Source organism: Rhinatrema bivittatum, chromosome 1 (assembly GCF_901001135.1).
Source record: "Rhinatrema bivittatum chromosome 1, aRhiBiv1.1, whole genome shotgun sequence".
NCBI lineage: Eukaryota > Metazoa > Chordata > Amphibia > Gymnophiona > Rhinatrematidae > Rhinatrema > Rhinatrema bivittatum.
The window spans coordinates 149,937,374-149,951,841 of NC_042615.1; the positions used below are offsets into that span (position 1 = coordinate 149,937,374).

General features: G+C 46.6%; 1 protein-coding gene across 1 annotated transcript in view; it reads left to right on the top strand.

The window, feature by feature from the left end:
* GABRG1 (gamma-aminobutyric acid type A receptor gamma1 subunit) overlaps positions 1 to 14,468 on the top strand; it is a 159,459-nt gene that overhangs the window by 116,494 nt on the left and 28,497 nt on the right. Inside the window, exon 5 of the mRNA XM_029588421.1 lies at positions 12,088 to 12,170. Within this exon, the coding sequence (XP_029444281.1) occupies positions 12,088 to 12,170 (83 nt within the window). The remainder of the gene's footprint in view (positions 1 to 12,087; positions 12,171 to 14,468) is intronic.

Genomic DNA, 14,468 nt, shown 5'->3' on the forward strand with positions numbered 1-14,468 from the left:
TGGCCAAAATGATAAAGGGGAAAGACTACAGAGGTTAGAGCTGTTCAGCTTGGAAAAGAAACAGCTGAGGGGGGATATAATAGAGGTCTACAAAATCACGAAAGGACTTGAACAGGTAAATGTGAATCGGTTATTTACTCTTTCAGATAATAGGAGGACTGGGGGCATTCCATGAAGTTAGCAAGTAGCTCATTTAAAACAAATTGGAGAAAATTATTTTTTACTACTCAATGCACAATGAAACTCTGGAATTCATTGCCAAAGGATATGGTTACAGCAGTTAGTATAGCTGGGTTTAAAAAAGGTTTAGATAAGTTCCCAAAACAGAAGTTCATAAACTGCTATTATTATTAATCAATAAGGATTAGTAGCTTGGGATCTATTCATTTACGCCGGATTTTAAAAGCCCTACGCGCGCCGGGCCTATTTTAAAAAGGTCCGGCGACGCACGTAAAATGTGCAAGTCCCGGGGCTTTACTAAAGAGGCGGTCCAGGGACGGGGTGGGGCGGTCCAGGGGTGGGGTGGGGGCGGGCTCAGAGGCCTCCGACACAGCAGCCATTGCTGCTGTGTCGGAGGATCGCGTGCTGGCAGGCTGCCGGCATGTGCAACTTGCACCTGCCCAGAGGCAGGCGCAAAAGGTAAGACAAAGGTCGGGGGGGGGGGGGGGGTTAGAGTAGGGGAAGGGGTGGGAAGGTAAGGCTAGGGGTAAGGGAACGGGGGAAAGCAGCGCAGCTCAGCACGCGCAAGTTGCACAATTGTGCAGCCCCTTGCACGCGGCCACCCCTGATTTTATAACTTGCATGCGGCTGAGCGCGCAAGTTATAAAATCGGGTGTACATGTGTGCGCACTGGGTAGCGCGTGCACATATACGCCTGCGTGCACCCTTTTAAAATCTACCCCTTAATGTTTGGGTGCTTGCCAGGTACTTGTGACTTGATTGGCCACTCTTGGTCTTGGACACAGGATCCTGATGGGCCCTTGGTCTGACCCAGTATAGCATATCTTATATTCTTTTATAAGTTAACTTTGGGGTGAGGGGGATGTTCCATGTACTAACCAGCTCTTTCACTTTGAGGAAGATTGAATTATCCAACATGACTGCATTATCATATTTACAATGGGGTAGATTTTCAAAGGGTTATGGGCGTAACTCTGAAAACCTTCCCCTGCACGCGCCGAGCCTATTTTGCATAGGCTTGGCGGCGCGCGCAAGCCCCAGGACGCGCGTATGCCCCAGGGCTTTGAAAAAGGGGCGGGGTCGTGGGCATGCTGCCATTCCAGGGGCGGTCCGGGGGAGGGACCGAGGCCTCCAGCACAGCGGCTGTGGAGGTTCACACGCCGGCCAGAGGCAGGCGTAAAATTGAAAACAAAGGTAGAGGGGGGATTTAGGTAGGGCTGGGGGGCGGGGAGCAGCCTCGGAGGGAATGGGGAAAGCCATCGGGGCTCCCCTAGGGCTCGACGCGCGCAAGGGGCACAAGTGTGCGCCCCCTTGCGCGGGCCTACCCTAGGCGCGCACAAATCTACGCCCTCACGTAGGTTTGAATATCTGGCCCAATATGTTTAAGGCTGGCATTTTAATGTTGCCACTTTGTCCAACTCATTAACCCATATTCAGATTGGCAGATAATAAGGCTTATGTCCACCATCACCCATAGCACTTAGTGAAGTGCTTTTTATTTTTATTTGTTTATGCAATTAAAATCTTATCTTGTAAGAGCCGAAAAACAATTTCAGATTAGAAGCATGGGAGATAGGTGTGCTAGTTAAGGGGACACTGTTGCGCTTGGAAGTGGACCCTTGTCCTGGAGCAGTGTAGAATGCTCCCTGGTAGGGACCAGGAAGCACCTGCCCCCAGAGGGCAGAGCACAGGAGGAGACAGAGGCTAGGATGAGCTTCACCACTGGAAGCCCGCAGTCCCCCCAGGTGGAGCCCATAGTGACCCGGACTGCTTGGACTTAGGTGGGCCTCGCAGGGTCTCCCGGAGAGGAAGTAGAGAGGCGTACCCATGAGCAGCAAGAGAGCGCGGTCGGTCACTAGGCTGTAGGCCTGGAGAATCAGGGAAGGCCAGTACAGCATAGGCAATGACAAGGCAAGGGACAAAGCCAGAATCAAGAGACATGGTCAATAGCAGCCGGGGTCAGGTTCCGAGGATCAGTCCGAGGAGTGTCAGCCAAAGCAATGGTCAGATACCAGAGGTCAGACGAGGTCACAATGCAGGCAGAGGTCAAGATCCAGGTAGCGAGCAGAATAAATTATATTTAAATACAAATAAGACTGAATTCTTATTAATTCATTGCCCCCACTCTGTATCTTTAACAAATAATATTATCTTGGATAATATGTCATTCTCATTGATAAACCAATTAAAAGCCTTGTAGTTCTGATGGATACCACCTTATCATTTAAATCCCAAATCAGTGCATTGGTAAAATCTGGGATTTTTAAACTCCGCTTTATTTCGGGATTGCGGCACCTACTATATGAGTAAGACTTGCTTACTGTTGTACGTTCCATGATTTATCCTTACATAGACTATTGTAATAGTCTTTTAATAGGATTGCCTAAAATTTCTCTACAACCTATTCAGATATTACTTAATGCTGCAGCCAGGCTTGTCTCTAACACCAAACATTTCGAACACATATCACCAGTGTTACATAGTCTGGATTGGTTTCCCATTTCTGATCGAATTGAGTTTAAATTTCTATGATAATATTTAAATTACTTAGCTTAGATTCACCACCTTGGTCCAATGTGCTACTGCATATTTATAAACCTACTCGAGGGTTGAGATCCTCCCAACTTGGTTTGTTTGAAATCCCTTCTGTGCGACTAGCACGTCTTTTATCTACAAGAGAAACATCGTTTTCCATAGCTGCTCCAGCTCTGTGGAATCTCCTCCCTTTTGAATTGCAACATTAAATAATCTAAAAAAATGTAGATGTCTATTAAAAGATTTCCTATGTCAACGTGCCTTCAGCGTGTTCTAATGAATCATTAGGATGTGTATAGAAAATGGTTTCTCTCCTAAAATATGTTCATGATTTAGTCTAAATAATTAATAATGAAATTTTGCTGACTAATGTCTGTATGACCACTATCTTGATAAAGATTAATGGTATTTCTATTTTTGTAATGTATGTGATTTACATTATATTATGTATGTTTTACAATTGAAAATCACCTAGACCTTTTTTGTGACAGGCGATTAACACATTTTAATAAAATGAAATGAAATGAAATAAAAATAGTCAATGGAGCAGGCAGAGGTCAGTACCAGAGAGTCAGTCCGAAGGTACTACCTGGAGAGACAGGACAGACAGACGCTGGAACAGAAAGACGCTGGAACAGGAGGACACTGGAACAGGAGGACACTGGAACAGAAGGATGCTGGAACAGGAGGATGCTGGAACAGGAGGATGCTGGACAAGGCTGGAACAGTAGGATGCTAGAACAGTAGGACACTGGAACAAGGCTAGAACAAGACTGTGAACGAAGACGCAAACTAGTATACATACAGTGCCGACCCGATTGCCAAGGCAAGGAAGAGCAGGCAGGAACTTCTTTATGTAGTACGTTCAATCAGGCCGCGCCATGGAGCTAGGACCCGCCCCTGGCCCTACAAGAGGCCAGGCGGTGTGTGCGTGGGGGCGTGGCCAACGCCACTGAGGACATTGAACTCCGATGTGAGGCCTGGTGCACAGTGGAAGGCCCGGCGATCACTGGTGTGAGACGCCGAGGCCTGGAGGAGCTCACAGCTGCCACTGGGGAGGCCAACCCGTGACCTGCAGAGGAGCTAGTGAGGTGAGCAGGCCCGTGCACAGGGCGCGCAACAGTACCCCTCCCTTCTAGGCCTCCCTCTACGCGGCCGTGGCTTATCAGGATGGGTCCTGTAGAATATCCTGAGGAGTTCTTTACCAAGAATGTTATGGGATGGTTCCCATGCGTTCTCCTCGGTCCCATAACCCTCCCAGGATAAGAGGTATTCCCATCTGCCTCGACGGCAACGGGCGTCGAGGACCTCTCTTACCTGGAGTGACGAATCTGGTTCGGTAGAGATCCACAGAGGTGAAGGGTCTATGCGAGAGGGGCAGGAGAGGACCAATTGCTTCAAAATAGAGACATGGAATGTGTTGTGGATGTCCATGGCACGAGGTAGTTGAAGTTGATAAATACTGCTCCCACTCTTCAGAGAAATGGAAACGGGCCGATGAACTTGGGAGCCAGGTGATGAGAAGTAGAGATGTGGTTAGTTTATCAAGAATTAGGCAATTTCAACGGAAATTGCCTAATTTGTTGTGGGTCGGGGGCCCCGAACCCCGAAACTGAATTTCCCTGAATTATGAGGAAAATTAGTTTTTCGGGTTTGAATGGGGGAGGGGCACATTTTATTTTTTTAAATAAAAAACCACCCCAAGCATTAACATTTTCTGTAATACAACCCCCCCTCCACCATCCCGATCCCTCCCCAAGACTTACTAACATCCCTGGTGGTCCAGCGGGGTTCCGAGAGGGATTTTCCCTCCGTGCCGTCGGGCTGTCCGACCTGCCTCGATCAAAATGGCGCCGATAACCTTTGACCTACTATGTCACAGGGACTACCGGTGCCATTGGTCAGCCCCTGTCACATGGCCATCGGCGCCATCTTGTGCTCCTACCATGTGACGGGGCTGACCAATGGCACCGGTAGCCCCTGTGACATAGTAAGGGCAAAGGCTATTGGCGCCATTTTGATTACTGGCAGACGATGGTCCGAGTACAGGAGGTCACTCCCAGACTTTTGGCAAGTCTTGCGGGGGTCAGAAGGGTCCCCCAAGACTTGCCAAAAGTCCCTGGTGGTCCAGCGGGGGTACGGGAGGGACTTCCTGCACTCGGACCATCGGCTGCCAGTAATCAAAATGGTGCCAATAGTCTTTGACCTACTATGTCACAGGGGCTACTGGTGCCATTGGTCAGCCCCTGTCACATGGCCATCAGCGCGATCTTGTGCTCCTACCATGTGATAGGGGCTGACCAATGGCGCCGGTAGCCCCTGTGACATAGTAAGGGCAAAGGCTATCGGCGCCATTTTGATTACTCGCAGCCGACGGTCCGAGTGCAGGAGGTCGCTCCCAGACTTTTGGCAAGTCTTGTGGGGGTCAGGAGGGTTCCCCCAAGACTTGCCAAAAGTCCCTGGTGGTCCAGCAGGGGTCCGGGAGCGACCTCCTGCACTCGGACCGTCGGCTGAGAGTAATCAAAATGGCGCCGATAGCCTTTGACCTTACTATGTCACAGGGGCTACCGTGCCATTGGTCAGCCCCTGTCACATGGTAGGAGCACAAGATGGCGCCGATGGCCATGTGACAGGGGCTGACCAATGGCACCGGTAGCCCCTGTGACATAGTAGGTCAAAGCCTATCGGCGCCATTTTGATGCGAGGAAGGCTGGAAAGCCCGATGGCACGGAGGGAGAAATCCCTCGCAGGAACCCTCTGGACCACCAGGGATGTTAGTAAGTTTTGGGGAGAGATCGGAATGGTGGGGGGGGTTGTATTTAATGTATGAAAGTACATTTTAATACTTGGGGTGGGTTTTTTTTAGCTTCGTTTTCCCGCGTCGTTTTTTGGGCCCGTTTCGTTTTTCCCCGTTTAGTTTTTGTTCGTTTTTCCAAAAAACTAACTGAGGAAAAACGAACTTTACCCCAAAGCGTCCGACTCTAAAAATGACCCAGTAAAAAAAAACGAAGCTCATCTCTCATGAGAAGGGAGTCTCAACCTTATGTGTCGGGTGCTTAACCACACCTTCTGACCAGGATGGAAGAGTGGAGCGGGAAGTCTCTGGGCATCAGAAGTGTGCTTGGAGCACTCGGCAGCCTGAGTAAGACATTCTTTGACTTGATTCCACACCTGGCGGATATTGTTGGCCATGAATTGTACGGCTGGAGAAGGAACAGTGAGAGGAACTGGAATTGGCAACCGAGGTTGTCGCCTGAACACCATGGAGAACGGTGATACATCGGTGGCAGCAGCAATGTGGGTATTATGCGACAACTCAGCCCAGGGTAACAGATCGCACCAGTTGTCCTGCTGGTCATTTACGTAGGAACAAAGAAATGTTTTCAAGGTCCGGTTGGTCCTTTGAGCTTGACCATTGGCCTGTGCGTGATAGGCCGACGTGAAATTCAAGGCAATGTTGAATATTTTGTAAAGATAGCGCCAGTACCTGGCGGCAAACTGCAGTCCTCTGTCAGATATTGTTTCCTTTGGGAGTCCATGGAGACGGAAGATATGTTTTAGAAACAACTTGGCTAATTCTGGGGCCAATGGGAGGCCCGGCAGGGGAATAAAGTGACCCATTTTCGAAAAAAGGTCGATGATGACCCAGATTACGGTATTGTTCTGGGACGGAGGCAGGTCTGTGATGAAGTCCGTTGAGATGCTGGACCATGGCTCAGTAGGTGCTGGAAGCGGTTGGAGTAGGCCCTAAGGCTGTCCGGTAAATGGCTTCTATTGGGGACAGATGGGACCTGAATCTACATAGTTAGAAGAGTCTTGCACCATCCTGGGCCACCAGTAATATCTCCGCAACATCTCTAGGGTCCTGGTATGACCCGGGTATCCTGCCAACTTGGAATCATGAGCCCATTTCAGAACTCGTTCATGTAACCTACGTGGAACAACAGTTTTCCCAACTGGGTCATGGCAAGGGTTTTGCAGGCAGGATCTATGATGTGTCTGGGAACATTAGGAACATCCTGTGGTTCGAAGGATCTTGATTGTGCATCAGCACGGAGGTTCTTGGAAGCTGGGCGATAACGTAGTTCGAAATTGAACCGTTCAAAGAGTGCCCATTGGGCTTGTCTAGGGTTTAAGAGTTGAGCTTCTTTAAGGTGCTCAAGATTCTTATGGTCAGTGGCCCAACCAGGGCGCCACTCTTGGAGCCGCAGCTTGACATCTAGAAATTCTCAGTCACCAATGGTGTAGTGCTGATCTCTAGGAGAGAACTTGTGTGAATAGAATGAACAATGTATCAATTTACCCTTTGGAGAAAACTGACTTAAGACAGCCCCCTCTCCGATTGCAGAGGCATCGACTTCTACTACGAATGGGCGTCTTGGGTCTGGGTGCTGAAGACAGGGACTAGAACAGAATGCTTCTTTTAACGTCTGAAAGGCGGCTTGTGCTTTGGGAGTCCACACACGAGTGTTAGCTCCTTTCTTGATCATGGCGGTAAGCGGAGCAGCTTAGGGTAGAATAATTGGCAATGAAGCTCCTGCAATAGTTAGTAAAGCCAAGGAAACGTTGTAAGGCCTGTAGGCCTACTGGCTGGGGCCAGTCTCGGATCCCCTGGACTTTATCTGGATCCATGGAGAGCCCTCAATCGGATATGATGTACCCCAAGAAGGGTAAATGATTTTGCTCAAAGAGACTCTTTTCTAACTTGGACATTGGAGGACGATCCTAACATGATCTTGGTGGGATTCAAGGTCTTTAGAAAAGATCAGGATGTCGTCAAGGTACATGACTATGAATGAGTACAAGAGGTCTCGGAGGATTTCGTTCATAAGGCGTTGAAAGACCGCTGGGGCATTGCATAACCCAAAGGGCATCACGGTATATTCATAGAGACCATCCCTCATGTTGAATGCAGTCTTCCAGATATCTTCAGGTTCAATGCGTACCAGATTGTATGCACCCATCAGATCCAACTTGGTAAAGATCCATGCCCCTTGAAGGCGGTCAAACAGCTCACTGATAAGGGGCAATGGGTACCGGTCTTTTCAGGTTATGGTGTTGAGCCCTCTGTAGTCAATACAAGGGCGTAAACTGCCATCCTTTTTCTTGACGAAGAAAAAGCTCTCCAGCGGGAGAATCGGAGGGTCGGATGAACCCTTTTTCTAAGTTCTTTTTAATATACTTCGACATGACCAGGGTTTCTGGACGAGACAATGGATAAGTTCTGCTCTTGGGAGGCGTCTTGCCCGGCAGAAGTTCTATAGGGCAATTCAGCTTGAGTAACGAAGGTAGTGTGTCAGCCTTCTGCTTCGAGAAGACATCTTCAAACTCGGCATACTGGGTAGGTAAACCAGATAGGGTGGTATACTTCAAGACAGAGATGGCTGGAGATACTTGACGTAGACATGTCTTCTGGCATTTGGAACCCCACTGCACCAATTGCAGGGAATGCCAATCGAACTGGGGTTCGTGGGACTGGAGCCAGGACAGCCCCAGGATGACTGGATGTGTGGAGCGTTTTACCACATAGAAGGACATCTCCTCCTTGTGGAGAGTGCCCACAGTAAGACGAACGACCACTGTTCGATGGGTGATGAGTCCTGGAAGATGTTCTCCTTGGATGGAGGCAATACAAAGGCTCACCTCTAATTGCTGGAGAGGAATGTTCAGAAACTTGACAATGTCATCCATGATGAAGCTGCCACTTACCCCTGTATCGACAAGAGCAGTGGTGGCGAAGGAGTAGGACTTGATGCTCAGAGAGACTGGAAGCAGGAGTTGAGGGCCGGTGACAGTAGCGCCTAAGCTCGGGACCCCCGCCGGGCTCAGGCATTGCAGTTTTCCAGACGGACCGGACAGGACTGCCGAAGATGTCCGGAGGCACCACAGTAAAGGCAAAGACCTTCCTTCCTCCGACGAAGATGTTCAGTCAGAGACAGTTGCCCACAGTTCACCTCCATGGGTGCCACCACGGGAGGAGGTGGTGGTGATGGAGTCTTGGCTAGAAGACTCTGGACACGCGTGGGGCGTGGAGTAGGAGAGCGAGAGGCTTTACTTCTATGAGCCATTGCCGGAGTCAATGGTCGATCTTCCAGGTGAGGGAAATCAGGTCCTCTAGAGAAGTGGGAGTCTCACAGAAGGAGAATTAATCTTTGCGAGCACTGGCGTGACCATCTAGGTAGATGGCTTGCAGACAATCTTCTTGCCACCCAAGCTCGGTAGCCAGGGTCCTGAATTCCACCGTATATTCTGAGAGGGTCCGTGGCCCTTGATGGAGGTGGAGTAGATTATGGCTGGCTACAGCTTGGTGGCCTGGGTTCTGCTTGAAGAGAGCAACAAACTCAGATAACTTGGAAAGCATGGGATCGGAACATTCCTACAATGGAGAGGCCCATGCAAGAGCCTTCCCCTCTAGGCGGGAGAGGATGAAGGTCACTTTAGTGGTTTCCTTCAGGAACAAGGAGGGTTGCAGTGCAAATTGCATGAAGCACTGGTTGAGGAAGCCATGACAGGCATGTGGGTCCCCGTTGTATTGAGGAGGTGCAGCAAGCGCCAACGATGCTTTGGGTAGCATAGAGGCCGATAGGCCCACGGGATTGGCCAGAGCTGTATCTCGCAGCTGGGAACAAAGCTCTTCCACCAAGGAGGCTAACAATTCCAAGGCTCTGCGATGTTCTAGGACTGTTGTGGCCAAACCTGGTAGGAACCTAGAGGCAGGAGACTCCACCGAGTCCATGGCCTTGGCAACCTGTTGCGCTTGGAGGTGGACCCTTGTCCTGGAGTAGTGTAGAACGGCTCCCTGGTAGGGACCAGGAAGCACCTGCCCCCAGGGGGCGGAGCACAGGAGGAGACAGAGGCTAGGATGAGCTTCACCACTGGAAGCCCGTGATCCCCCTGGGTGGAGCCCATAGGGACCCGGGCCACTTGGTCTCCCAGAGAGGTAGTAGGGAGGCGTGCCCACGAGCAGCAAGGGAGCGCGGTCGGTCACTAGGCTGTAGACCTGGAGAATCAGGGAAGGCCAGTACAGCATAGGCGATGACAAGGCAAGGGACAAAGTCAGAATTAAGAGATGTGGTCAATGGTAGCCGGGGTCAGGTTCCAAGGATCAGTCCAAGGAGTGTCAGCCAAGGCAGACAGAGGTCAAGATCCAGGCAGTGAGCAGAATGGTCAATGGAGCAGGCAGAGGTCAGTACCAGAGAGTCAGTCTGAAGGTACTACCTGGGGAGATAGGACAGATAGATGCTGGAACAGAAAGATGCTGGAACAGGAGGACGCTGGACAAGACTGGAACAAGACTGTGAACGCAGAGGCAAACTAGGACACATACAGTGCCGACCCGATTGCCAAGGCAAGGAAGTGCAGGCAGGAACTTCCTTATGTAGTACATTCAATCAGGTCGTGCCGTGGAGCTAGGACCTGCCCCTGGCCCTACAAGAGGCCGGGCGGTCCGCGTGCATAGGGGTGTGGCCAACGCCTCTGAGGATGCCGACCTCCGGCATGAGGCCTGGTGCGCAGTGGAAAGTTAGCCAGATAAGTAATTATCCAGTGAAGATTTAACTGAATAATAAAGGGGTGTATTGGCTGTGTTCCGGGGCGGGGTTGAGTTAGCAAATAATTTATATGGCTATCTCTAATCTTTGGAGTTTGCCAGATAAATTATTCAGCTAACTCTAGACGTGCCTGAGTGCAGGTCTGAACTTATCTAGTAACACGTTCATAGATAACTTTAGCCTTAATCAGTTATATTCAAAAGAATTTAGCTGATTAAATGCCAAGCTGCAGGGTTTTTAAAAAACAAGATTGAGGGTCTAGTGCGCTATTACAGGCACCCTCACCCATCTCACCTTACTTCAAATGATTGGCCCTGCAGGGCCAAGCCTGGGATCTCATCCTAAGTTCCCTCTTTCTCCAGCAAATAAAAAAAAACATTGGTTCCGATCTCTTGCGCCTCCTGCCCCTCCAGCCCCTATCACCGCCCACCCACTCCCAGGTGAAGTAGTTTCCTTTAAAAAGATTGCCTTCCCCCCTTCCACCCCACCCCCACCCCAATCCTTACTTTCTCGCCTTCCTGGAACCTTCTGGCTAAAATTAGCACCCTAACATGACCTGGGCTTGCTCCTTCTTCAGTTGCTACGCTGCCAGCCTATTTTCCATAACAACTGCATAAGCATCAGGCCTGGATTGCAGTAAGCTGCTTTTAATTGGGCTTAAAAAACTTCCAGCCAGAAGGTACCGGTAGGGTGGAAGGAGGAGGGAGGGCGGCTTTGGATGTAACTATTTTTAAAGAACTTGCTTGACCCAGGATTAGGTAGTCAGGTGCCAGTCCCCTATGGAGGCATTGTGGACTGGCGCCATTTTTTAATGGATGGGATTTGGTGGGAGGAAGTTGCAGGTCGGCCCCCCAATCACTTTAAGTTTGGGGGAAGGCGTGAGGGAACCTGTAATAAGGCACTCGGCCCAAGATCTTTTTTTTTTTTTAAACCCTGCAGTTCAGCACTTAACCGGCTATATTCTTTTGAATATTGCCAGATAGGGCTAAAGTTATTGGCTAACCTTAGCAGGATAATGTTAAATCTAACTGGCAATATTAAACAAAAAATAGCCAATTAGACTTAAAGTTATCTTGCTATGGTTAGTTGCATAACTTCATTTGGGATATTCAGCAGGATGTTCATCCAGCTGAATAGCTCGGCTAACTTTATCCAGCTAACTGTAGCCAGATAAGTTATCACTTTTCTATTTATTTCAATATTGGCCTCATTATTTTTATTATAACCAATTACAGTTTGAAAAATATTTATAAGGGAGTATTGATTTTCTCTATGTCACCAAGGATGTCACCGTGAAAGATGACTTAACTTTGCTTTTTAAGAATTCTCTTGACTTGTACTCCAGTTTGTTAACAATTAGATCATGCTTCTTCCCTCTTCCAACTATCATTGGGCCCCCTTATAGATTTCAAAGGAGTTGAAACCTTGATTATTGGTACTACTCACAAATTTCAACCTCTTTTTTTGTCTGTTGTCATGTATTCAATATATGCACACAAATCTTTCTAAAATACATTAACATTTTTACCCTTCATTTTTGTGCAGAAATGAATAGAGTTCTACCTAATGGACAGCATATATTTTCATATCAAGATTTAGAATGGATATATTCCTTTTCTTGAACTGTATGTAGATTACAGATAAACAGTTGTGTCACTAAAACTAGAAACAATTATTGTATTCATCAGTTATGAATGCTTCCTTAAAATGTTACAGTACAAACACATAAAATAGGTTGATTTTGATAGTAAAGAAGGGTAGAATTGTGGCTACTTAAAGCACCTTTATCCTTTTTATCTAATTATTTAAACTCTTTTGTTAGGTTGACGATTAATGCTGAATGTTATCTTCAGCTACATAACTTTCCTATGGATGAACATTCCTGTCCACTGGAGTTTTCAAGCTGTAGGTGGTAATTTTCTTATTTATTTAAAAAAAAAATGTCTCTGTACATGAATATTATAAATGATTGAGGTTCATATTCAAAAACATTTAGCAGGATAATTCAGAAGCTATCCAGCTAAATAAAGATTTGGACACTTATCTGGCTTAAATTCTAGCCAGATAATAATTTAGCCAGATAAGTTAGAGACAGTCCGGGAGCATAACTGGGAGGAGTTGAGTTAGCCAATAAGTTATCAAGCTAACTCCAATATTCAGGGTTAGCCGGATAACTCCTCTGGCTAACTCTGGTTGGTCCATAGACCTGCACTAAAGTTAGCCAGATAAACTAATCTGGATAACTTTAAGATAGCTGAATATTTGGGATAAGTTAGCTGGATAAGTTTATCTGTCTAACCAGCCAAGCCCGCTTGAATATGGACCTTGATTGTTTTTTCATTTTCATTTGTGTGCTTTAATGGTGTTCTGTAATTTTACTTACATCTGTGATTCAGTCATAGAATCAGTTACTGGTAAATAGAAATGATGAGGCCAAAATTCAAAAAAATGTTGATCACCTAAATTTAGGAAGCTCTTTTCAGCAAACGTCGGTCCCTAAGTTTTCAGTTAAAATTTAACCTAAATTTTGGTGCCTAAAACTTAGGTGTCTACATTTAGTCCTTCAATTTATTTACCTAGTTTTAGGGCTCTGAGGGCCTAATTTATTACGGTTTTTCTTCTGTTTTGTGTCACCTCCTAAATTAGATACCTAATGCTGAAAATCAGTGCTGAGTACCTTGCTTGTTTTTCTCATGCTAACGCTGCCCCTCTAGCCACCCACTTTTTAGGGTCCTAAAATTAGTTTCCAACTGAAACTGGGAGCCTGAATTAGGGTATTCAGCCCTAGTATATTTTCAAAGGGGCCAATTGAGGCACCAATAGTTAGGTACTTAGAAAACTTGCCTCTACATTATTGCACATAGTATATGCACTTTAAATATACAAGGTTTTCCCAGTTCTACATTTATTTTATTCTTATTATGAGTTAATTAATCTTATTTTAGGGGCATCTTCAGTTAAAATTTTCTCTCATTTGGTTCCTACATGACATAATGTCATTTGTACAGCATCTTTTAAAAAATATAACAAAAAAACATTTTGATGTCAAAAATGTTTGTTCAACTGACTTTGAAAGTTAGCTGGGTAAACCCTGAGTGCTAAATTTCCTGTCCCACTGAATTTCAACCAGGTAAGTTATAACCCAATTAAAATGTATTTGGATAAACAAGAGGTGGTATGGAGGCATTTCAGGGGCGGGGCTTAAGTTATCCGGCTGTTTTAGGGCCTGGTATAATATTTTCAATGCTGCCTTTTGATAGCGTTGTCACTGAATCCTTGCAGTTAGGAATGTTTGGGCACTAACTCCAAGGTTTCCTCTATAAGTTATTTTTATTAGAGTTGTGTGTTACTTCACAAACTGTGCTGACATTACTGAAGTAAAATAACTTTAAAGTCTTTTTTTTTTTTGTATAATGATTTGTAAGGGTCAATGTCATAGCTATGTTGTTGAGGGACTTTCTGTGGATGCAGATTGTGTTGCAGAACTTGAGCTGCCGGATTTATATTGAGATTTTGTCTCTTCTTGCATAAACTTTAGACCACTCTCATATCCTTATAGAAGAACTGGTTGAATGAGGCAATCAATTAACTTTAAGGGTTGTTTTACTGGGAGGTTGAAATTAGCTTTTTTTTTTTATTTGTAATGAAAGTCCTTGGGATTTTTTCTTATTGTATCTTTAATGACAAGGGGCATGATGTATATAAATGTCACTTTGGCTTGCTCCCCCCCACCCCCTCCATATCTAGAAATGCCATTGGCTTTCGCCTGTACTGGCAATGAATATTAATTTAATTTATTTTACCTCACTCATCACTGTTTAGTCTTTTCACTGACAGCTTTATCGAGGTAACTTTAGTTAAATATATTCAGTTAACCTTTACCGACTAACTTGCCAGTCACCAGCCTACTGAATATGGATCTTTTTAGAACCGTGGAGCCAGGTTTTCAAAGTCCGTGGGGAAGTCTTTGTAGCTTGGACCTGCAACTCATTTTCAAACGGAAGCTCCCCATAGGGTTTCCCTTTGAAAATATGTTGCTCAGTGAGGCTTGCAGATGTATAATAAGTACTTAGAAAATTTGCAGGTGGAAAAGTCCCTGCCAGGAAGTGTGAGTGGAAAGTTAAAAAATTCCCCAGACATATTTTGCTGGCACAACTTCAGCATAGTCACGGCTCCACCCCCCTTCTACCACACTGGGAGTGA